The sequence below is a fragment of the Leguminivora glycinivorella genome, chromosome Z (genome assembly GCF_023078275.1).
Source record: "Leguminivora glycinivorella isolate SPB_JAAS2020 chromosome Z, LegGlyc_1.1, whole genome shotgun sequence".
NCBI classification, from domain to species: Eukaryota; Metazoa; Arthropoda; class Insecta; order Lepidoptera; family Tortricidae; genus Leguminivora; species Leguminivora glycinivorella.
The window spans coordinates 20,906,062-20,931,261 of record NC_062998.1 but is presented as its reverse complement, the minus strand read 5'-3'; the positions used below and the strand labels follow the sequence as shown (position 1 = coordinate 20,931,261).

General features: G+C 37.4%; 1 protein-coding gene across 6 annotated transcripts; it reads right to left on the bottom strand.

The window, feature by feature from the left end:
• Window positions 1–874: 874 nt before the first annotated feature.
• On the bottom strand, window positions 875–24,602 carry LOC125241298 (cingulin). 6 transcript variants are annotated; one of them, XM_048149702.1, is made up of 11 exons: window positions 24,394–24,602; window positions 24,069–24,279; window positions 23,730–23,856; window positions 21,308–22,113; window positions 20,084–20,412; window positions 19,630–19,743; window positions 8,339–9,048; window positions 7,192–7,219; window positions 5,525–5,610; window positions 4,759–4,807; window positions 875–4,657 (listed from the first exon to the last, which is right to left on the bottom strand). In XM_048149702.1, exons 1-7 carry the CDS (start codon window positions 24,460–24,462, stop codon window positions 8,506–8,508), a joined length of 2,199 nt encoding a protein of 732 aa, XP_048005659.1. In that variant the 5' UTR covers window positions 24,463–24,602; the 3' UTR covers window positions 875–4,657; window positions 4,759–4,807; window positions 5,525–5,610; window positions 7,192–7,219; window positions 8,339–8,505. The 6 variants fall into 6 exon arrangements, with proteins under 6 accessions (XP_048005659.1, XP_048005660.1, XP_048005662.1 ...); XM_048149703.1 differs by having other exon boundaries at window positions 21,575–22,113; XM_048149705.1 differs by having other exon boundaries at window positions 21,647–22,113.
• Window positions 24,603–25,200: the final 598 nt, after the last annotated feature.

Below are 25,200 nucleotides of genomic sequence, written 5' to 3'. Positions count from 1 at the left end.
AACGACTTAAAATGGGGTGAGCACATAAACAATATAGTAAAAAAGGCAAACTCGTTCCTGTATGTTATAAAAAGGTCGTTTCAATGCATATCAGTGGAAGTTTTTAGGAAAATATACAACATATGTACGACCCTTGCTTGAGTATGCATTCCAAGTTTGGAATCCATACTTTGTCAAAGACATTGACCTTTTAGAGAGTGTGCAGCGAAGAGCCACCAAGATGCCTTTCCAGCTGAGACGCCTACCTTACGAGCAAAGGCTAAGTATACTGAAGCTGCCCACGCTTAAGGACAGGAGAGCGAGAGGAGACCTTATCGAATGTTTCAAGATTGTTACCCACTGTTACAACCTCCCCGACATTCACAAAGTAGTCGCTATGAGAAGTACCAGCCGCGAGATCCGAGGTCACAGCCTAAAACTGATTCGCACTCCTACTACTACTAAAGCTGCATATCATTCCCTATCCAATCGTGTTGTAGCGGCTTGGAACAGTTTACCGGATAGTGTTGTTACTGCTCCCTCAGTGAATGTGTTTAAAAACAGACTAGACAAGTGGCTTTTAAATAATAAGATAGTGACATGACTGCTAACTATAAATCATGAGACACTGTGTGACATAGGCTCATCAGCTGAATAGCTGCTCGCCTATAATTGAATAATAATATAATATAAAAATACCTGTTAAACGTAATTTTCAAGCGTACCTATTAATTTTTATCATTCGTTTTCGACACATACCTAGTTGATTACATAAGTAAAAAAAGCCGAACCACAGTTAACAGTAAATCATTTGTCCATCGGTAGCGTGTGGCGCAACCAAATAGAGTGTGAGTGTTATGTAGGGCTTAAATTTATAAATAAAAACATGCGTATGAATGATGTTCTTAGTACATTTATTTTATTTGTCACATAAAAATGCATATATAATTGGTACGTAAATCGCAATATGTATACAAAATTCAACCATTCTTTAAAAATAATTCTGTAAAAAAACTATATATAACATTGCCACGTGGGTAATATAAAGGAAATTAATATTTAGCAGGAATCCGTTTTGCTACAATCTGATAAGGTTTTACGCATTTTTAGACTGCAATTAGGAATAGTCAGTTCATCCTTGTCAGATGCGGAATGTTGCCGCGCCGACGCCGGGGTGAGTTTGACAGAGGACAGTTCGTCAGCGTTACTGAACAGTCCGTTGGACATATTGGAACTGGAACTAGAATGATATGTCACAGATTTAAAAAGCTTAACGGGCGTAGATGTTCGCGCCCTGTTGTTATTGCCACTAGGTACACTATCGACAGAATTGTCATCTAACAGAATTTTAGAAGAATTTTTGAAGTCTTCTGGTAATTTTGTTTCAAATAAAGATACAAACTCCTGATTTGTATCGTTCCTATTAGACTTATCTGTAAAAGTTATTTTCTTAGCCAGTTCTTTAGTTAAAAATTCTTTGACTGTCATATTATTGGTAGGTGAAGTTTGTTGTTCTGCATTTTTCGAGACATCTAACCGGCGCTTCAACGCAGGCTTTTTTGAAATGTTAGACACAGACCAAACAGCATCTGCGGCCGGTTCATCTTGTTTTGTCTTGAACTTGATCTGTGACAAACTGGAACTGGACGTATTCGAAGAGGAAGATAAAGCTAATCGCTCCTTAGTCTTTTTTAAAGTTGAAGAAGCCCAACCCATTCCGAGCCTTTTAAAGGCATTTTCTAAATCAGGATTCGATGAAATGCTTAAAGAGTCTGATGTTTCACCCATGTTTTCTTTGTTTGATATTAATCTTGATTTACTCTTGTCTTTTCCAACTTTTGACAAAGCCAAGATAGATAATGTAGATTCGGAAGATAAGGTGGTGGAATTCATGTTAGACGCAGTATCAAATCTAAAGGGTTCGGTGATAAGTTTTCTTTTAAGTAATTCAGCCACTACGTCTGGTAAACTACCGTCAGAATGGAGAGAGCTAATGTCGTCTGTTATTCCGATGTCTTTAGATAGATTTTGACGGTTCGTATGCGTACTCATCTCATAATGATCCCGAGCATATTCTTGAAGACTAACAAATGGCTTTAACATGATTTCATTAAACTGATTTAGATCCATCATCTGCAATTTAGAGTCTTCGGGTGAATCATTAGTCCCTTTGTATTTTTCATTACTTGATTTATTAACAATGTTTAAACCCATTTCTGGGTGATCCAACAATCCTTTTTCGTCTTTCTTTGAATCAGCAAGATTGGTAGTAGAACGGTTTGTGTTGATCGGTGATTGTTGTTTGAATTTCGCGCTTAAAGGAGAGTCTACTTCAATGACCGTGGAGAGTTCATGCGGCACAACGTGGTCCTGAGGGCGTTTCAAGTTCATCCGCAGCAAAGCCGGAGGAGGCCTGTTCCGGCATTTCGTATTGTTATTTTCACGACAATCTCCATTTGTAGAAACGGAGGAAGTTGATTGGCTAATACACTCAGAGTTACTGGTTTCATATAAATCAGTTTTTTTGTCTTCTGCGATATTAATATTACCAGTATTTGGTACACCTGATATAAGAGATTCATAATCAGTGGAATCAATATCTTTACTATTCTTTACAATTTCTTCCCTATATATATTTAAGGGAATTTTCAAATCATTGTTTTCGGCAGAAACCAGATTGTCCGACTTTTGATCTGAATCCGATGTCGTATCTGCTGTCGACACTTGGCTGTAGGCTAAAGATTTATTTTTTCTAACCTCTTCCAATACCTTAGCTAAATTTGACAACCGTTTAGTGCACTTTTCCGTAAGATCTGCTATCTTTTCCATATTTTGAAGTTTGCCTTCTGCTAGCTTTATGAAGTTAATTTCACCATCAACAGTACAACCTGTTTGTGTTGAAATATTCATAGGCTTTGATGGGATATTATCACTACTATTGCTAGATGATGATGCCTTCGGCTGTTCTGAAGAAAATACTTCTCTGCCTGATTCATGTATGTGACGTTTATTTTTCTCAGTTCTAGTTGTACAAGTTTTTAAAACGTTACTTTTGTCACTGGGTTCCCCGTAGTATATACCATGATCTGAAGGAGTAGAATCCTCTTCGCTTGTAGCAACGTTAGTCAAAAGTTTTTTTTTACAGTTGTCTATTTTTGTCTTCGTAGATTCATCTCTCGTCTTTACTATAATTTTCTTCGATATATTCAAAGACTTAACTTTGTGCACTTTTTTATTTTTCGCATTTCTTGTTGGTTTTATGTTATTTAACTTCCCGTTTCTACTTTTAGTGGCGTTTTGTGATCGCGTAAACATTGTATGTGCGGCATTATTATGAAGAATGACTTGCTGCCTCAGAATACTCTCAAATTCTTCCCAAACTCGATTGCCAAGAACTAAGTGACGTCGTTGGCAATTATTAGAACTAAAATTGGTAGGAACATTAATAATTGAGCTAGCTGGGGTGTTCACGGAGCTGCATTCCTGAGTCATTATTTGAATGGCTTTAATACCCTCCCGATTTAAAGAAAGAAGCTTATGAATGTACTGTTTAATCATAGGGCTAAGATAAGATTTGCTAGATAATTTGCTTGTTCTATTCCTTTTACTGCGCTTATCAGAGTTTTTAGTGTTACACGCAGACATAGTCTGTTTAGTGGGGATTTGTTTCGGTTTCATTTTGCGAGTGTGGCGTTTGCAGCACATTTCTGAAACGCCTCTAGTATTGCGCTCAGAAAAATTATTCTCGACGTAATTAAACGCTGGAACGTTATTTGCTCTGTACGTATCAGCATGAAAATTTAATCGTTCTATCGTCGGTTCAGTTAACTTTTTTTCAAATATTTTAGAGTAGCTTTTGCAATGATGATTTTGATGCATATAATTTCGTTCTGGCTGTTTGTCAATATTTCTAGTAGGTCGTCGTGGTTTTCTGCAAGGCTTGTCACCACGCTTAAAGAAATGTGGCAGCACGACTTCCGGAGGACTCATGTAGGCAGTAGACGTGGATGAGCTCATGTGGATATAAACGGGCCTCGGGTTGGCCGGGCTGAGCGTAGTTTGGGTGCAGGCAGACGTCGCTGGTCTCGCAACCGGCTCACTTTTTGCAATATATTCGGGGATGGGCTCATTGAAAGACGTCGCGACGCATTTGTCCTGCGTCATTTTTATACACTGTACACCACTACTAACAGCTTCACTTGAAAATAGTTTCAAATTGTCTTCTGTACTGTTCACACCGGAATCCTGCTCGGGCTCGGGGGCGGAGGTGGAGTATTACTCAACTCTTTGTGCTGAACATCGTATTTGTGTTGCGATGATTGAGCTACATCTAGATCAGGATTTTGTTTCGAGTTTTCATTTCTGATATCCTCATCGGTTATTTCTTGCTTTTTCACCCCTTCCTTGGCCGTGTCATTTTTCCTAAGTTGAATGATAACTTCGTAAGCATCATTTTTAAGAAAGCCAGTGGCTCCGATGTAAAAATTACCTTGTTTTTGTTCTTCGTCTATGAGCCTGATAAAGCCCGCGTCCTGCGCTGTAGTGGTACCGGCAGCGGCGGCGGCGGGCGGCGGCGGCGGCAGCGGCGGCGGGTGGCGCAGCGGCGCTCTGCGACAAGTCTACCGTCGGTCGATTCTTTGGACTGTGACCTTTGCATTTAACAGAGGAGCATTTTTTTCTGAAAAAATCAATTGCCCAAATGTATTTTCTTCCATACCAAAATTCTTAAACCATAAATTGAACAAGATGGAAGTAAAAAAAAATAGACTTATATAATACCTAGAATGGTGATGACCGTCCCCTGCATCAGTTCGGCGGGAACATGAACCTGCGGAACCAACACAAATATAACTGGACTTGATGGAAACGGGACAAAGTGTGATATCTCCGTAAGGACGCATTCACGAATTTTGTGTATTAAGAACAAAGAGGATCGAGTATTATAGAGAGTTACTGTCAAAGTAAAATGTGTAATCACAGTGACAGACTGCCATCTCTCGACTCAAGTTTAAAACTTTTGAACCTCAGTTTTGACAATTTGGCCCCTATTGTTAGCTTGATATGTGTTAAAATGTCAAATATTAATATTAGCGCCATCTAGCCGAGCGTTCCCCAAAGGTGTAACGCCATCTAGGCCACCGTACCTTTTTCTGTAGGGCTTTGAGGTACGTTTATTCTTAAGACTTTATCCGTCTACACATGTCTTTGATTAAGAAGCATGCATCATGCAGGTCAACGTACGAAATTCTTTTTTGCCTAGAGTTCTCAGTTTTACTTTACAAATACAGTAGAATCCGTTTATGACACTGAAGAGAAATGACAATGACAAATACTAAGCTAAATTCATTTTTGATTTTACAATGATTTATATGTATTGCATATCCTGTTGGAGGATAGACGGTCGTATTTTCAGTACGTACAGCCACCTGATGAAAGATGTGACACGCTGTTATGGCTCTACAAATAAGATCATGTAAAGTAGAATGGATTTACCCAAGTTAAGCGCGACACAAATAATTGATTGATTGATAAGTTGATAACATACCTTTTTTACGTTTGTCGCTTTGGTTGTCACTACTGCTCGATGGGTTCCTATCTAGCCCCAGGTTATATACAGACTCCAGGTTGTTCCTGTAACAAATAATATCTAGTCAATATAGTCATCTATCTTTTTCCAAGTTTTAGATAACAAATAATGTTGTTATAACTGTATAGTGTTCACAAATGATATGTTGCTATTATTAGGTGGTCTATCAAATTCAAGAGAAACGAGTATAGGCTACTAGACTCATATCGAATTTGGCACAATAAATGATTGTCTTCTGTAGTATTTGAATTTGACATAAAAAAACAATATTTATAGATTTTGGGTATTAAAAGTGTATGATGACCAGGTATTTTCGATTATGTTGTTTTCGCCTGATTAGTTACGTAAAAATATACTTTAAAAATATTTTTTGCTATTTTTAAGTCATAATAATGGGAATATTTTATTTCCGTTAATTGGACATTACTTATAACCATATAAGACAGACTTTAAAAAAGGGTCAAGTAGCCTATTAGATGCAATTCCACACGTAGGCACCTCGTCTATTACTAGGGCGGAAGCAGTGGCAGCACCCGTCAAAAGAACAATTTGAAGAGTCTTTTCAAAAAAGCAATATTAAGGGCCGGTTGCATCAAACCGTATGTCACCGTTAAAGCGTTCGTTAAATTTTATTGTATGGGAGATTCCATAGACGTGTACTGCGTGACGATGATGTGTCTGTCAAATGTGGTTGATGCAACTGGCCCTTAGTAGATAAAGGTTAAGACTTTCATCAAGATGTGAAAGCAAGTCTAACTGAATAGTTAGGTTTATATAGGTTAGGGATCTATACGTAGGAAGACCGGCAAACGGCTATAAATAGTGACAGCAAACAATTAACCTGCCATTCACAAAACTCAAGTACAGTCTGACCAAAAAGAGTAGAAATTAAGAAATGGCAACATGGTATTGCCGTCCCGTTTCCTCACACATATTCATTTGAAAGGGATGATTTACAATGTTGCCACTTTTTAATTTATACTCTTTTTGGTCAGACTGTATGTTCTGTTAGTGCAGACCACGACCCTTAATAGTAAAGGGTTACTGACACTGTTAGTTAGTAGGGTTACATGACACTGTTCGCGTTTTTGACAGGCGGTAACTTTGTCGACAAAGGTCCATGTGTGGTGGTATTGTCGACAAAGGCCCATCGAAAGGGGTTCTTGATAAATTCTAAATCATAAACAGTCTAAAAATACATATAATAATACTAGTTTTGTAATTATTACCACCAATAATTACGATGAGCTATTGATTTCCATGGGTCCACGTTTGTACCGTAACAGTTCAATATGTTGCAAGCTAACCTGGTAAATGAATATAATTATTAAGACAAGTATCAAAATCATATTAACATAAATTATTAAATGTACATATACTCGTCTATTATCAATGAAACGCAAATGGGCAGAAACATAATAAAACACGTAAGCAAAAACGTATAAATAATAAATGGTTCCCAAGTCTTGAGCGGTAGGGAGGGCGCCTAAAAGACGAGCTGCCGTAGCATACCAGACAAATTGGCAACGGGCCTGACGGAATGACGTGCCCATACTATAAGGCACGCACAAGGTACACCATTCTAGATTATTTCTTATTATTATTGCTTTATGTCAAATACTTACTTGTTATTCCCAGCCACTTCATAGACCCCTGAAACAAAAAAGAGGGTAAAACTAAAAAGTCATTTTCTCCACTAGTGGATAAAGTAATTTGACCGTGAAAATAAAGTCAAATATTCTACTTTAAAATTGATAAAAGAGGGTGAATCTAGTGATGAAGGTGATTTACCACCTGTGGAACTACCTCCTGGAAGCAGTGATTAACGCATTTTTTGCGTTGTACTTTCCTCGCTATTGTGAGGGGAAAAGTTTTGTGTTATACACGCAAATGTATTTTTCCCCTCACTAGCTCGGAAACAAGTGTTTTGTAATTTAATACCAGCGGGTAAAAACGCATTTTATCCACTAGTGGGTAAAGTAAGTTGACCTTGAGTAAAGTGAAATTAACTGCTTTAAAATTGATAAAAGTAGGTGAATCTAGTAATAAAGATGATTTACCACCTGTGGAACTACTGGAAGCAGTGATAAACGCATTTTTTGCGTTGTAGTTTCCTCGCTATAGTGAGGGGAAAAGTTTTGTGTTACACTCGGGTGCAAATAATGTATTTTACTTCTCATGTGTTAAAAAACTCGCAAGTTCAGGATTCTATTTTCGAACCACTCGCTTCGCTCGTGGTTCAACTATAAAATCCTTTCACTTGCTCGTTTTTCAATTCCACACTCGGCGTTGAAATACAACTTTGCACCCTTGTATAACAAATAACTATTACTTCTCGTTCAACAGTTCTATTCTCGAACCTATTACACTTGCTCGTTTTTAAATTAGACTCGGCGTTAAAATACTTTGCACCCTTGTATTATTGAACAGTTCGTATTACATAATTGAATGCATATCTATCTTTGGTTATCTCATCAGCCATTTTAGTAACGCGTGTTTACTACTTGATGACAATATATAGGCTAACTTAAGTAAGTAATGTAGTAGGGACAAATGGAAAGTGTTAGGGGAGGCCTTTGCCTACAAAAGGCATACAAATAATAATTACAAAATATATAGATACATGTATGTTAACAACAGAATGAAATGTAACACAATGTTTGAAATAAAACGGCTATTTTATTATTTATTGATTTATTTATTATTATAACTTTATTAAGTAAATCTTTATCGTGAGAATAGTTTGCAATTATAGTAAAGATAGACACTTACCTTCGGTAAGTTGGTCAGTGTTGAAAAGAGCTTTATCTTCTCTAGCACACTCATCACGTGCAACGTCTTCGCAATCTGCGTCTTTTTTATTAAATGCTTCTGTCAAGTTGTTTTCATCTCGAGTGGCTTTCGATCCTTCATTTCTTTAGCTACATTGTCAGAGCTATTTACTTTACTGATTTATTCTTTTTTCTGTGTTTGTAGTTCAATATCTTGTAAATAATGATTCTCTCCGTATCTGTCAACTGCTTTCTTTTTAGGCTGTCGTCGACGTTCACGTTCTGTACGGGATCTGATTGTCGGCCGTCAGTGGAGCTATTCTCGGAGGCCAGCGACTCGTCGGACAAGGTGTCGTCGTCGTCCTGGAAGATGACGGTGCGCACGGCGTTGGTGTCGGGTGCGGCGGCGGCGGCGGCGGCGGTGGCGGTGGCGCCGGCGGTGTCCTTGGTGGGCGGGGTGTGCTTGTGGCGCGAGCGGTACTCGTGGTAGGTGTCGACGCCGAACTTGACGGCGTGCGCGTGCGGCGCGCGGCCGGCGCGGCCCTCTGCGGGGATCGTGTGCACGGCCAGCTTGCTATCGCTCTCTGGAACGGGCATCCACGAGTATTGGATATCTCTTTCATTCCAATGATTATCGACTTTCGATCCTACCGGTGACCTTGATTGCTTGGAGGGACTCCTACTGGACAATCTGGATTTCGATCTGTAGCCCTGTAACAAACACATAGCGGTACACTGTTAATAAAAACGTAGAAGAAATAATAAAAATATATGTACAGCATATTTCTATATCAGATAATATAATCAAGTTTCTTAAAGGCCCACCATATGATATGGCACTGGTCCCACCGCGAGCTAGTAAGCGGCTATAAAAACGAACAAAAGATGAGCACTGCCGTACAAATAAAAGAGACACGGCGATATTGATAGTTCACCGCTGGGCGAGTAACTATAAACATTGCCGTGTCTCTTTTATCACAGAATATATAATAGTACAAGTACAGAAGGCCCACTGCTTTGATGTTCACGAAATGCCGCCTTTTTAAATGCCTACAATTTTTTTTACAAAGAAACCAGCCGCACGTGCGCATCGTCGGATGATAGGGTTGCCTATGGATTAAAACGAATTAATTACTCAGATAAAATTTTAAACTATTATATTTAAGTCTTGGGTACCTACTTTCTAGGTATATATACAGTAATTTGGTTTAAGTTCCAACATCACAAGCCTTATTGAACTTTTCCGTGGGACTTAATCAATAGTAGATCTGTGTAAGAATGTCTTATGGTACATATTTTATTCATGATGTCTATTTAACTTAGCATTGTTAGCCATTCCACACGCGGACATCGCATATGAACCTTAAAAAAAAACTAGCGACGTAAAATAACAATATAAAGTGCGAACGTGCGTTCCGTGAGAACGCGCGCCACCCCTGATTAGGCCGCGAACTCGCGGCCGCCGGCATGTACTTGTAGCACGGCGATAGAATCGCGGAGTGAGCCGCCCCTGTTTTTATTTACACAGGAGTGATAATCTTTTGTTCGTTTTTATAGTCGATAGCTCATAGTTTACTATCTCGCGGTGGGACCCAGTGCCTAAGCTTTACCACAGATATGAACATATATATGCTAGATGACACAAATGTATCTACTTCACATACTCAGTCTAAGCGACTATGATAGCCATCGCCATTGACAGTCCACACGCGTCAGTTGTTGTAGCCTCACGTAGGAAAAATATGACATATTAATGCCTCGTTGCGTGATAGATAACTGCACTAGGCAAAATATTGCACTGATTGCACATAATAATAATAATAATAATAATAATATAAGCCTTTTATTCAGACAAATTGTTTTGTACAAATTACTTACATTTCTTTTACAGTTTATAAAATTTTAGTTTTACATTTAATATTCATACTTTGGTTTCAGACAACATCGGTTTGGTCTGTTTGCCGTTTGGCAAAGGCCTCTTCCATCCCTTTCCATTTTTCCCTATCTCTCGCCAATCTGGTCCAGAGTCTCCCCGCGAACTTTACTATTTCATCTTCCCATCTCATTTTTGGTGGTCCTTGCTTTCTTTTTCGGCCTTTTAGGAACCACCATATGATTCTTTTGCTCCACTTTTCTTTGCTCCTGATCATATGTCCAGTCCACCTCCATTTTAATGTTTTAACTTTAATGGTCACATCTTCCACGCGTGTTTTTGATCTGATAAGCTTATTTCTTATCCTGTCTTTTAGTTTGACTCCAATCATGCTTCTTTCCATGGACCGTTGACAAACTTGTAGTTTATTTAAATTTCTTTTCGTTAGAGTCCACGTTTGGCATCCGTAAGTTAAGACCGGTAGAATGCATGTGTTGAACAATTTCCTCTTTGAAGCTAAACTGATTTCTTTGTTCTTCATTACTTCTCTCATAGACCAGTACCGTCTCCATGCATTTGTAGTTCTTCTAGCAACCTCTTTGTCCATCTGGTTCTCCATGGATATTGTTTGACCCAAGTATATGTATTCGTCTACATATTCAATTGTTTCTTGGTTTACTCTTATTGGTATCTTGATAGAGTTCGTCATTGTTTTAGTTTTTTCTGCATTCATTGTCAGTCCCATTTCCTCACTCTCATGAGTTAGTTCTTTGAGCATGCTTTGCAGGTGTTCGGCTCGTCTTGCTATCAACACTAGGTCGTCTGCGAAACGTAGATGTGTTAGAGTGGTACCATTTATTTTTAGTCCATATTTGGGATTGCTATCCCAATTGAGATTCCGAAATATTTCTTCGAGCACTGCGGAGAATATTTTTGGAGAAAGGGGATCCCCTTGTCGGACTCCTTTGTTTATTTTGATCTCTTCCCCCTTGCTTTCTAACTGTATTTTAGCAGTGCTGGCTTCGTATATTTTCCTTATTACTCTAATGTACTTCAGCATTACACCTTGCTCTTTCAGAGTTTCCCAAATTTTATTATGTATGAGCGAGTCGAAGGCTTTGCTGTAGTCAACATATGCTATGTAGAGTGGGATTCGAAATTCGTTGCACTTTTCTACTAGTTGCCGTACAGTAAAGATGTGATCCAAAACCGAAAAGTCGCGTCTAAACCCGGCCTGTTCCTCTGGTTGGTTTTCGTCGAGCACATTCGTTAGTCTATTTAGTATTATTTTAGCAAATATTTTATAGACATTTGACATCAAACTGATTGGTCTATAGTTGTTTATGTTATTAGGGTCACCTTTCTTGAATAACAATATAATGTTTGAGGTAGTCCATTGAGTAGGTATTATTTCTTTCGTGATTATTTCGTTGAAAAGCGACGTTAGTACTGGAATCGTACTTTCTTTGGTAGCAATGATAAGCTCATTAGTTATGCCATCTGGTCCGGGAGATTTCTCCTTTTTTTGAGAGGTGGTGGCCCTTTCGACTTCGGTTTCTAATATAGGTGGTATTTCCTCTTCCTCGCCTTGTTCCAGGTTTACTCTATTCTGTCTGTCAGTCATTTCGTAAAGATCCCTGTAGAACGTTGTAGCTACTTTTAATATGTTTTGTCTCCTTGATTCGCAAACATCTGTGTGGTTGTTGTTTACTTTGGTAATCCAACTTTTTTTGTGGTCTAAGTCCTTCCATGCTTTTTTGATACCTCCATTTTTGCTAACATGTTCTTCTATAATACGTTCCCTGTACTTTTTTCTATCTTTTCTTAAATTTGCTTTTATTAGTTTACTTAGTGCCGCTATGTGGTTCCTTGTTTGTCTGCTCTTGTTAGTTTCCTTTATAAGATTTGCTCTTTTTTCTATTAATTTTCTTGTGTAATCTGTTATTTCTTCTGCTAATTTGTTACTTGTTTTTGTGAGATTATGTGTTGTTTGTTTTATTTTCCTTTCCCAAAGGTTGTATTTTTCTTGGATACTTAGATTTTTTGTTTCCAAGTTGAAGTTATTTAAGATATCCTTGCTTGCTTTATTAATCTGTTCGCACATGTTGCCAGATATCTTCAGTAGTTCTATAGTTGGATTTGGTCTTGTTTTCTTTTGTGGTTTCACTTTTAACTTAGCTCGTACCATCCTGTGATTTGTGTTAAAGTTGATGTTGCTCACAACGCCCGTATCGTCAAACTGTTTGGGCTGGTTAGTTAAGATGAAGTCGATTTCATTCTTGAAGCGTCCTCCTGGGGAAATCCAGGTCCATTTTCTCGATGCCCTCTTTTTGTACCTACTGTTTAATATAGTCAAGCCATGTTCAAAAGCGAAGTTGATAAGCTTTTGTCCGTTTCTGTTCCTTTTACCCTCTGTGTACTTGCCTAGAACATGTTCTTCACCATCTTTCCTTGAGCCTACTTTGGCGTTGAAATCACCTATGACCATGATGTGGTTATTTGAGTGTTTGTGTATTATGCTATTAAGTTTGTTGTAGAATTCGTTTATATCTTCTTTTTTTGATTTCTGAGTAGGCGAGTACACTTGGACTATTGTCCATTCCTTGGAATAGTCTGGAAGTTTTATATTAAGGACTGCTATTCTTTCTGAAACTCCGACTATCTCCCTTATATTACTCTTCAGATGCTTTTTAATCAGAAATCCGACTCCGTTCCGCCCTGGGGTTTCTCCTATATGGTACATTATGAAGTCTTCATGTTCTTCTATCGCCTCTCCTAGTCTTCTGATCTCGCTTAGTCCTAAGATGTCCCATTTGATGGCTCTTAGGGCCAAGGTAAGCTCTGTTAGTCTTTCAGTGGTTCGTAGTGTCAGAACGTTTAGAGTTGATATGAAAATGTTTGTAATATCTTTCTTTTTGTTTGTTTTTTGGGGTTTGGTTGGGGTTTGGGTTGGAAGGTTTTGGTCAACTTTGTCCTCCACGGTGACCAACCGGCTTGGAGGTGTAGTACAGTTACTTTTAATTTCTTTGCGTTTGTTTTTGTTGCCGATGCTGTCTGCGTTTCCCTATGCCATATCTTTTCTCCATGGTGATGACCTCGCCGTCTCCCTTTGGAGTGTGTCTCCCTTCTGTATTTTCGCAGGTCCTTGATTGCTAGTTGATGTCCCATTGCTATCTTGCTGCGGGGACTGTGAGAGAGCCCTCTTCTTGCTATCATTCTTCTCTTTTACTACTAGTTTATTGTATCTTATATATGCTATATTCCCTTTTTTCTTTTCTTCGTCTAATTGTTCTTTAAGTTTTTTCCTTTCTTCTAATACCTCCTTGGGAAAATCTTCCGTAACATATACTTCGGGATTCTTTTGTTGTAGCATTTTCCTACTTTTCAGAATTTTAATTCTTTTCCATTGGGATGATAGACTGATCAGGATTGGGCTTTTGTTGGATTTACCTAATCTACGGCTAAACTGAATCTCGCTTCTTTCCAGAGTAATGCCCATGTCTCTATTCACAATTTCTATAACTTTTTCTTCCCTTTCCCAATTTTCTGCGGTAATGCCATGGAAAATGATATTTTTCAGTCTCTCCCTGTTTTCTATTTGCGAGATTTTATTTTCCAAGTGCTTGATTTTCTCCTCACTTTCTTCTTGTTTCTTTTGCATATCCATGAGCTCTTCATTTAGGGAATCTCTAAGCCTGTTATGAATAGTTTCAGTCTGCTGGTCCATCTCGTACCTCATTCTGACAAATATTTTTTCGAATGATGCTTCAGACAAATCCATTCTGTGCTAGTTTCCGAACGTACTCCTTGGCAAAATCGCTAGGATCTGATGAACAAATTATTTTTAGTGTGTGGCAACACTGTCTCTGTTGTGTCAATATTTTTTGAGACGGGTAGATATTGAATTTGCCAATCTTATGTCAATCACACTTTATTTAGCCTTAATTTTACTTCACCAGTTGTGTTCTCCAAGTAGATAACGTTTCCAGTGAATTTGCAGGTGGTTATCTTCCGTTCGGTGATTGTTTCAAACAAAATTATCACTTTTTACACTTATATGCCACTTAAAGTTGCGAGCAAGGTCTCACCCTGACAGTTGCTTTGACAGCACCCTGATTGCACATAAGTAATTTTAAACATATATTGTACAATTTGTACATACATTTAAAACAATTTCAATGTAGGTATGTATTCCAATTTGTGCGTCCAATAATGTACCTACCTAAGTAACTATAGATTTACTTTAAGAAACTACGTTTACATTACAATGGCGCGTTTGCTTTAAGCGTTTGATCTGACCTTGTGTATTAAAGAGACGGTGAATATTGGAACTAGCGATAGTCTCACGTATCGCTTTGACTTCGTAGTACAGTCCATTTCTCATTCGTCTGTCAAATTTAGCGACTAGTGTTGTTCGTTCTACAAAATATATTATATCAATAATCGATAATCGAACAAACGAATGATATACACTATTATAAAAAAACAGTTTACATAACAGGTTAAAAAAGAAAATCTGATATACCTACCAGCAGCGGCTGGTCCATACAAGCCGATTCCCACCGGCTTGCCTAAAATTGATAACTAGTAAAGTACCTAATGTTAAGGTAGGCTTCTTTGTGCTCAGTGTTGCCTATCAGAAATTTTCACCAGCTGCCACTGATACCTACACTCATTGGTACTTCACAAAATAAAATACAATATGTGGTCAATTGGTCATACCTAGATATAATGTGGTATATCTTACAACCTTCATTGTCAAGAAGGAGTAAACTAGAAAAGGTTTAGTATAATATTTTTATCTACCCAAATATCATACACCCTCTACACCGTGTTTCCGGTATCACTCAAAACCTCAGACACCCCAACTGATTTTTATTTTTTTAAACGTATCTAGAATATTCATTTTTTAATTTGATGATTATTTTTTTTTTAAATATTTTTCTGTGCAGCTCTACCCGACACTCAATAAAATAATTGCTAGCTACCATCGTAAACCTTAAAACTGATTAATTGTGTACGTTACTGCAACGACATAAGGTTTACCAATAGACAGCTATGTCACTGTAAAGCACGTTAAACTGTGTCACAGTAAACTTCAAATTGGACAGGTGACGCAGTAAGCAAATTTAAACCTAACATTCAAAATGACAAGGTTGTAATTAGGTAAGAGTTCAATTTGTTATGACTTATGATAAACTTTAAAATTAAAGTGACGCACAACGTGAAACTCGTAGCGGAAAAAATAATCGTCCAAGTAACCAGCCAGTATTAATACCCTAAATACTGAAAAAGGTATACAACCTCTAGCAATATGATATGCACAATGCACAATGTTCTATTACGAATTTGTAGAATGGGCACATAAACAATAACTAATAATACAAATTAAAACCAAAAATATTACCCCCATCAAGATATAGCTGATCAAGAGGTGGTGGAGTACGTTCGCCGGAAGACTGGCTACACGCTGAGGGTGCAACAGCTGCAGTCGCGCCATTACGTGCACTTCACTTCATTTGTTGTGCGCGTGCCGCGCACGCTGCAGGACACCATCGCGTGCGCAGACTTCTGGCCGAAGGGTGTGGTATTTCGGCGGTTCCGGGGCAACCTGCCGAATCCTACGCCGAGTCAAACGACGCAACGGAGCCACGCTGTTACGTCGTCGCCCAAATCTAATGTTTAATTTGTTTATTTTTTGTATTTCTTTTGTATTTTTTTTTTGTAAGTCTTGTTTTGTATTTTTGTAGTTTCACAGTGCCTTGGTGTAAACTGTAATGCTGTGTTACTTTTTGATTAAATAAATAAATAAATAAATAAATAAATAAATAGCTCAATCGATTCTACTCTCGATTCTGAACAAACGGTTTTCAGGTTTTTAGTGTTAAGTGAAACACGGTGTATAATGCGTTCAAAACCAGCATTACCAATCAGCAGAAAAAAATGGAACTGTAATGTTAACATTAGCTACTGATAAAAACAGTAGGCTATGAGTTTAAATTTGGAACAGCTGTCAATTTCAAGTGAGTGTGCTATTCTAGTATCTATAGATATTAAAACAGATATCGATACGAAGTCCCAATTCAGTATATTTTTTACTATAAATCGCACGACATTTTGATCTCGAGTGACATAAGAATAGGGACTTTGTTAGATTGTCAGATATTGGAAACGCCGCCATTGTCATTTTGCTATGGTTCCTGAACCCATCATAGAGCCCTTATGATATTTGGGTAGATAAAGTAATATATGCAACTATACATAATTAGGCATTACAACACTCGTGTGATGCTATTATAAAACTCGCAGACTCGTTTCATAAACCCACACTGTGTTGTAATGCCTTTCATTATGCACAATCGCATAAACTACTACAGATGTAATTGAATAAACGTGTTTGACTACTTTGAGTGGGGTCCACACATTAAAAAAAAAATCAAAAAATTATATATGTGCACTCAGCTTTCAAAAATATATAACAATCACATATAATAGGGATGACGACAAAATAAAAAAATGGCATTCTGTTTAGTCCGTCAGTTAGATCGTCCAAAAATACTGAACACATCTTTTTCGCTTTTTCTAATTAATAAAAAAGGCGTGACGTCACCAGGGTGTCCTCTACTAAACAAAGTTTTTTGACTCTGTCTTGAAAAAAACCAAATTTTCAAATTTACCGTTTTTAAGGATCACTCGTGAGTCTGTCTGTCCGTCTGTCAATCCAATTTTTTTTCCGGAATATGTTTGTTTTCTAAAGTACGAAATATTAAAATTTGCAAGGCAGTTCATACTTTTGTACCTAAGGTTAACTATTAAACTTTAATTTCTGGTTTTATAAAACTAACGTAAACGAAATCTGTAGTTGGTAGTTATCGCCATTTATAGCCTGACAAGTTTTTATTTGATTTTAATTTCGGATTATCGGATTTTAAGCTGAACTAATTTCTTATACTGGCAAGGATTTTTTTGACACCCGTCATCGAAAGTCATCGAATGTCAGTGATGTAAACTAGAAGTAAATATTTTAAAATTTCTAACGGTTTCATCGCAAATATGCCCAAAATAATATTTAAAAAAGTGAAAATAATTATACAGAACGTGATAAATTACTAACAACAAAAAAGGATGGACAATGTTCCGAGATCGGTTGTTACATGTCCGGTACTGACGGTTTGTAGTGCGGTTCTCCTGTATTGATTAATTGGTTTCGATTTAGCTTAATATATTTTTTGTTCTTATTGATAGTGTCTGTAGCTCTGCCGTGAAAAATATTTAAAAAATAAGGAGGCCGTTCCATCATTGCCACCAGTACAAAACAATGTCCCACGTAAAAAGAAAACAAACCTCGACGACTTCGATAAAGGTATGGATAGATATATTCATGGATTTTAGGCTGTGAGGAAAGAAGTAGCAAGTCTCAAAACCTAGCTTGCTAAATTTTGATTCTCTAAAACCATGTTTTAATTTTTTACAAATATGAACGCGAAACCAGTACACGCTGTCCCCATTATACATGACGTCGGCACATCATTGCCATATGAAAACGATTTGTAGCGACACTCTTTCAGGGTCAAATAGAAACTTGTCAAGCTTTACTTTTGGCTATACCAGTGCCGGCCCGTGCATCATGGTAGAGCGAGTTTGGGTTTCGGCGCCCTTAGATATCCTACACTAGAAAAAAATATCTCGCGAGCGCAGCGAGCGCGAATTTTTTCCCCCTTTTTTACGTCCCTGGGACTGGTAGTAATTATTATGTACATAACATAGGAAACAAAATGGAGTACCTAGCAGTGGCGGAGCTTCGATACAACTCAATTCCCAACGGGTTCCCTAAAATGCTCTTGTATCTGTAGAAGTCCATACAAAACAGATGCCAAAACCCCTCCGGCTTTACCAACGAAAATTTTCACGCCCCGCCACTGGTACCTAGTCTATCAGAGCAGAGTAGTTACGTGCAAGTTGTGGAATGATTCCAAAAAAATCTTAAATTTCATGAAAAATTCACGAAACTTTCACGAAAAATAAAGGGAATTTAAAGTTATGAAATGAATAATAGTAAACGCGAGCGAAGCGAGCGCGAAATTTTTTCTTTGTTGTCAGCGTCGGGATGCCCATTTAGGTGTTTTGCCACTACATGATGCCTTTAGGTTTCCAAGTGTTTGAAGTTCTCTCATCGTCACGCTTATTATCCTCCTATGCTCCTTTGACTCATACAAATTGCGCCTCTATGTGACGTTTTGCGCCATTAGCTTTATGAGGAACTCCGCTTTGAATTGTCGGATAGATACTTGGACAGCGACGTAACTTTGTCTTTGTCGTTTTCACATCGCCCTAACAGAAGCACCTGACTTATGAATGTTGTACATGGTGACATTGTGGTGCAACTTTCTAATTAATCTGAATCACAATAACTGAATTCACAATAACTGAAACACAATTTTGGGCCGGATAAATTAAGGTCAGCTAGAGCATGAAGATATATCTCGTTAACAATCACTGGGATGGAGGCCAGGTACTATACTTGTCATGAAAAGTCATTTCCCTGACTTTCCATGACCACTATGAGCTTCCCTGACTTTTCCCTGACTTTCCAGAAAGTGGACACCCTGGTCACGCGAAACTTCAACGCACTGTACCATCGTAATTTTTGGTTTACGAGAAAAATTAAAAATACGTGTCTAAAATTCTTTGATAATCTAACTGACGGACTAATTCGTTTTTTTAGTCGTCTCGCCTATTATATTTAATGCAAAATAACTTACATCGAGAGCGAGAGTAGAAGCGGAGGCGGGAACAAAGATTAAGAGAGATTATTCCACAATTCTGTTCAATATCATCATATCGTCTGTCAGAATCTGCGTGACGTTCCTTACTGATTCAACTCGGCGTACTATTCGATTATTGGGGTAGTTTACAGGGGAGCGGGTACTGAGCGAGATATAAAATCTATCTGGGGTGTTACCATGACGTACTAAAGACGTTCAGTTTAGGTTGAGAGAAAGGGACACAGCTATAGCAGTTACATAGCTCCGTCCCTCTCTCTCAACCTAAACTGAACGGCTTTAGCACGTCATGGTAACCCCCCTATAGGCGCTAGAGTTGCATCGTGCTAAATCTCCACCGTGATGCTGATGTCACAGTGAGTAGTGAAAAAAAGTCGGCACGCTTGGTTTCAATACAAATCGGGTTATTTGCTTCATCTAATCTAGCGTATATTTGAAAAAAAAAATGCCTTTAGAATTAAGGGAAAGTTTGTGTTTTTTTTTAAACCTCGTAGCAAAAAATGGCCGTCGGGCCAACTAGCTAATATGTAGATATTGATACGAACTCTACATTATCCCAAAGTTTCATCCTTGAGAAAATTAGGAAGGTCTGGCGGCTCTGAGCTCTTGCTCTATTATATGTAATACGTTAGGTACCTGTGTATCAAGCCTTCTATTTTCTTCTTCTATGTTTCTGAACTCTTCTTGCAATATTTTTTGACGATTATCTCTCTGTGCTTGTAGACGATGATCAGCTTTGAAAGCATTGTTCTGAAAGAGGTAGAATTAGTCGTTTAATATATGTATGAGTTATGGCAGTTTATCTGGAGGCAGCTCGTTAAAGTGGACTTCAACCCCGCTAGCCGACGTTTAATACGTGAAGAAACTGGTAGAAGTTTGCTATATACAACGTTACCTCGAACCTTAATACTATCACGAAAGTTGCTATTTAAACGACTTTGGCGGATGGCACGCCCAGAAGATGAAAAAGAAACAGTTGTTTTTAATTTAAATAAATAATAATTAAATAAAGATGGGCTGTTTCTCTTTTTGGGCACAAGCCGAAAATAATCATCTGGTCATAGAATTTATGAATTAAGTGCGTACTTACGATTGGTCTATTGTTTTTATTTTTGGGGAGGCTATTTAAGAATGCTATTGTATCGTTATATTCTTTTTCAACGTTTTGTCTCTTGACAGCAATCTTATTGACGGCATCTTGGCTTTTCCTCTGTTTGGCGTAGTTGGATGCGGCCAGGGACTCGCTGAGCGCCTGCGAGTAGGCGTCCTGCTCGAGGCTGCGGTCGCGGTGCACCACGCGCTCCTCGGCGCACGGCACGTCCCGACTATCTCGAGTGGAGTGGTTGTACGTCGTCACCGACTTTTTCTTGCTCAACGCATTGTCAGACTCCTTACTCCTTAGCACTTCATTGGCACGACCTGAAACATAATTAAACGACATTTATGTTAGCTTATTTAGCTCATTATAATTTCTTCATTTGTAAACCAAACTACACTAAATAGCAACATGTACAAGCATGATATCCAATATGAGTTCACGACTATAAGCATTGCCTCGTGGTTGTAAGTTAAGAAAAACTCGGAAGATATTATAATGATGATGAACAGTGTCAGTGATTTGTATGTAATTTTCAGACATGTAACGGATAATTCGTTTTCGATCTAGGAATTATATTAAATAGTAACACCGATCAAAATATCAAGTAAATATGTATCCAAAATTTTCAAATGCCTCTTCAAGTTTCTAACATTGCAGTTTATGTTTGCGGCATTTCTCATCCACATCGAGCAATGTCTACGAGAATATCTTTGTAGCTGAGTGTACAGAAACATATATGTATGTCACTTGCTCCTTTATTAAACCAGTAAATTAAATACAAATCTGCCGAAATGAGTTACAGTATCATATGTTGTACCTTAATTCTATTAATAAACCAAATATCCGTTACATATCATGATATCATTATAAAAAAAATACGTGCCAAAAGTATTGAACTATTCAGTAATGAGCTGCTTTTCTATAGTCTTACATGTGACCAAATCGCAACGGGTAGTCACCAATAAATATGTGGACTAAGGTGCTTAAACATCTGAACCATTTAGCCAATACAAATTTTACTTAAAAGCATGAAGGTGAAGGCATCACATTGGCGTTGTAAGTACTCTAAAATAATGAAAAAAAAATTAGGGATTATAAAGTAATGCATGGTTAGTGTTATAAGTGATGCGTGGTTAAAATTCAATGGGCTTATCTTAAGTTACAGTCAAATGGAAAGCTAAGCCATGATTTCAGACATCGTTTAGGACTTATCACCTGCTAGCTCTTTATAGTCGCAACACTTAAGTGGTATCAAGGGTCTTGCCCTTCTCACAACAGGACTAGGAACCGAGTTTAGTTTCACGGGAGCAATGGAACTAACACATTTGTTCGAGTGAGTTACATAACTTGGAATGTGCTTTCTTTCAAACTTTTGTTGGTTGGGTGTAACGGACTGACACTGACAACTGATTTCGGGACGCCACATGGCCACCGGAAAAGCTTGACCTTCAACTACGTGGCAAATGTGTCTAAAAGCACTACCTTCAGGCCTTAGAGGTCTGCTCTGAGTAATGGTCTGCCTTAAGTTCTTTAAATCATCAGATTTTTGTTTACTTGTGTTTACTTCAGGTTCACGTAGTCGAAGTACTCGATTTTGAATGTATTCTGAAACTAATGTTGAAGAAAGTTTTGAAGGTCCAGAGTTGCAAGGTTTAACAACTCCTCCCCGCAAGCTCGACGGCATCTCATCACTGACCGCAAATAAATCACTTTTCTTTTGTTTGTCAATCGCATTGCCTTTGTCGTCAGTGGACTCTTTTATGTCATCCTCCTGTGGCAGAGCTAGTGCTGGAACATTCGCCTCCCATTCAGGAGAAAGTAAATCAATATCCCACTGGGTGCCCATATCTGCTCTTGACACCCCTTCAGGTATGTCCTTGTCATTCAAATTTACATCTCCATTAGCATTTTCAGAGGTAGATTTGCTTTCTTCGTTAACAATATTGACTTTACTGGAGAGTTTGGACAGTTTATTTGCTGCACTGGCTGATTTTTCACGGCTCAGTTCATTTGCAGCTTCCCTAAAAAAATATGATTATATCTTCTGATGTTCTGTTTTATATGCCAGACACTAAACTAACATTGCATTATCAAATCTACTACCCAGTTATCCTGCCTTGGTACTGTTATAGAATAGTTGAACAAATTAAGAAAATAAAAATATATTTGAAAGTCAAGTAATTAAAAACAAAATTTTAAAGAAATTCATTTAATTTTATGCATCTACTCCTTTAAGGGGTTAGCATTAGAATACATTAGAGCTGAAAGCATTTACTATTACTAACATTTAGATCTAACAAAGCAATGCATAGGTACTATTGAAAACTAAAATTAATATAACAAAAATATTTTTTTGCATAATTTAGAATATGGAAACAAATTAAATACGCGATTTAATCCGTTTCCATAGTTTTATTTCATGAGTAACTATCGCGGTAACGGAAGACAATATTATATACATATAATAATAAATAAAAAAAGGAATACGTAATAATTCATTACAACACACGAGTTTCCTTTTCGCAGATGTATCATACGAAGTTTTGCAGTACATAATTATGGCTCTTGCCTTGCAAGTTTCAACATAGGCACATAAACTACTTTGCACTGTACTGTAAAATGTATTAAAAACTGCAGTGTTGCAAGGCTTACATAATACAATTCGCTACAGGCTATTATCTCAACACAGGTGCAACAAAGCAGAAACAGGCGAGTGTTATGTCTTCGCATGAGCAGAAATGTTATAAAATATTATGATATTTGACTCTTAATAATTTAAAAGTATGGATTTTAATATGTTTTCTACTCATCAAGTTTCATTACAATGGCAAGGCAATTGGTAGCTGTCAAATCCGAAAATAAGCTAATTTGGTTATTACCCTACAAACATTCAATTATCTCAGTTAAATATTTAAAAATTTTAAAAAAACTTTATACTGCAAGGTGTAAAATGTTAGTATTGGCATTTTACACTTGCAATTAATTTACTCTTAGTAAGTTTAAATCTGTGGATGTATTTCAAATCAACAGTATAAGATAGAGCTGCACCAAAAGGGTTGCTTTTTATGAAGATCCAAATCTGAGAGTTCATAACTGGGGTCAGTAAAATCAAAATCGCCAAATGAACAAACTTTTCAGGAATTGCTGTTTTATGAAAATCCAAATCTGAGAGTTCATAACTGGGGTCAGTAAAATAGCAGCGCAATAGCAACATACAGTTTTAAGAGGTATAATTGTGACTTGTCAAAAGTACCACGAAAACAACATTCTTACACTGGCAATTGTTCTACTGTGAGCTCTGCTCAAAAGTTTGTCAATCCCTACTCTACAATATAAAATAAATAAATAACATCTAATCGTGGTAATGTTGAACCTAATTGTATATTGGGGTTTTTAATCTTGATGAGTATCCTAAAATAAAAGCACAGACAGCAATTAAAGTTTATGTAGATAGTTGTCAAATATATATCAAAAATGTGGTATTGATGCTATATTCAACCCTTTTAAGCGAGGTATGTCTATAGATGTCACCACATAAACGTTAACTACACTTTAATTGACATACCCCAGTTAAAAGCATTAAAATTGCATATCGTAACTATTGTAATAGGACAATACATTCTGCAGAGTTATTTACCTTGCATGCAACTTTCTGTCTAAAGCCTTTTTCAATTCATCTAATTTTTGTTGCTTTTGCCTTTTAACTTCTGCCACTGCTTCTTTTCCTCTTAGATGTGATAAATCTACTTTCTCAACAAGATTATCTGAAATTATATAATAAATACACACAGAGTTATTAAAATATATACATATAAGCATCTTAGGTTAACAACAAAGTAACTCTGTGGAATATTCAGACATGAACCAACAAAAATAACATTATTAAAACAGTATAGGTATTCATAAATAAACTTCTGTGCCTTCTAATATGCTTTTATTTTTATAATAGAATAAGTCAAGTCAAAAGGTTACTAACCTGGTTGTACCAGCCCACGAGCCCGCTTGTGGCTACTGCCTACATTGCTCAAACCTCTGGAATATAGCTCTTCTAGTTTTTTAACCACTTTCTCTTGATTTTGCTTGTAATCCCTTTCTTTCCTCTCATCAAGTACAACCACTTGACGTAGTTTCTCAACTTTCGCGCGTTGCCTTATCTTCTTCGCGATATCTTTAGACTGTTCTCTAACCTTAAATTAACAAAGCGGTTTCCTTTATAACTTCGCTTACAACTTAATTGCACTAGACATAATTTTTATATGGATATGGTATATATTTCTACTAGACAATGATTCAATTCAAACCTGCTGGAGTCGTAACTGACGACGACGAAGAAATTCACTTGTTTCCTGTGAATCACTCTTCGAAGTCATATTGACATATGATTGCAGTAAAGAGTTTGTTGTTTTATTCTACTATAAATTGTCAACAAGGCACAAATACTTCCGACTCCAATATGAACAAACAAATTTTTGAACATGAACAGCTTACGTCAACGACTAAACGAACTTACAAAAACCACTGCCACAGATTACCAAAAGGGGAAAAGCCAAAGGGAAAAGCAGTACGGGCAGGTACGGGCCACGTACGAGCACATTCACGTAGATGGCGGCGCCATCTATTTTCTCGATGAGAGTAACTAGCTCTCTCTCGCTCTCACTGCTATATCGAGGGTTTACGGTGAAACCCGATAAGTTGAGCTGGTTTTTGAAATTCGAACTATGTGCAATTTCCACAATGTTGTTATTTCAAGGACAAATTATCTCGATTTATCGGGTTTCACCAGTAAACCCTCGATATACATATTATACATGCTAATTATATAATGCTTGGAGGATTTACTAAATTATCAAAGTAGGTACAGTCACCGGCATAAATAAGTGATGATTTCCGTACCTTGTCACTTTAACGTCGTGTTTGAATGTCATACGAAATTGTCAAACGAAAAAGCAACAAGGTACAGAAATCATCATCATCACTTATTTATCGCGGTGACTGTACCCAAGTGCAACTTGAATTACTTGAAACTATTTAAACATAATAAATAAAATAAAACGTATAATTAATTCCCAACGATTCGTCGGAATATTATCCGTTTCCTTATTTTATTC

Bases quoted from the DNA above. Each gene is read 5' to 3' on its own strand.
- LOC125241298 (XM_048149700.1), bottom strand. From the start codon at position 4,143: ATGACGCAGGACAAATGCGTCGCGACGTCTTTCAATGAGCCCATCCCC.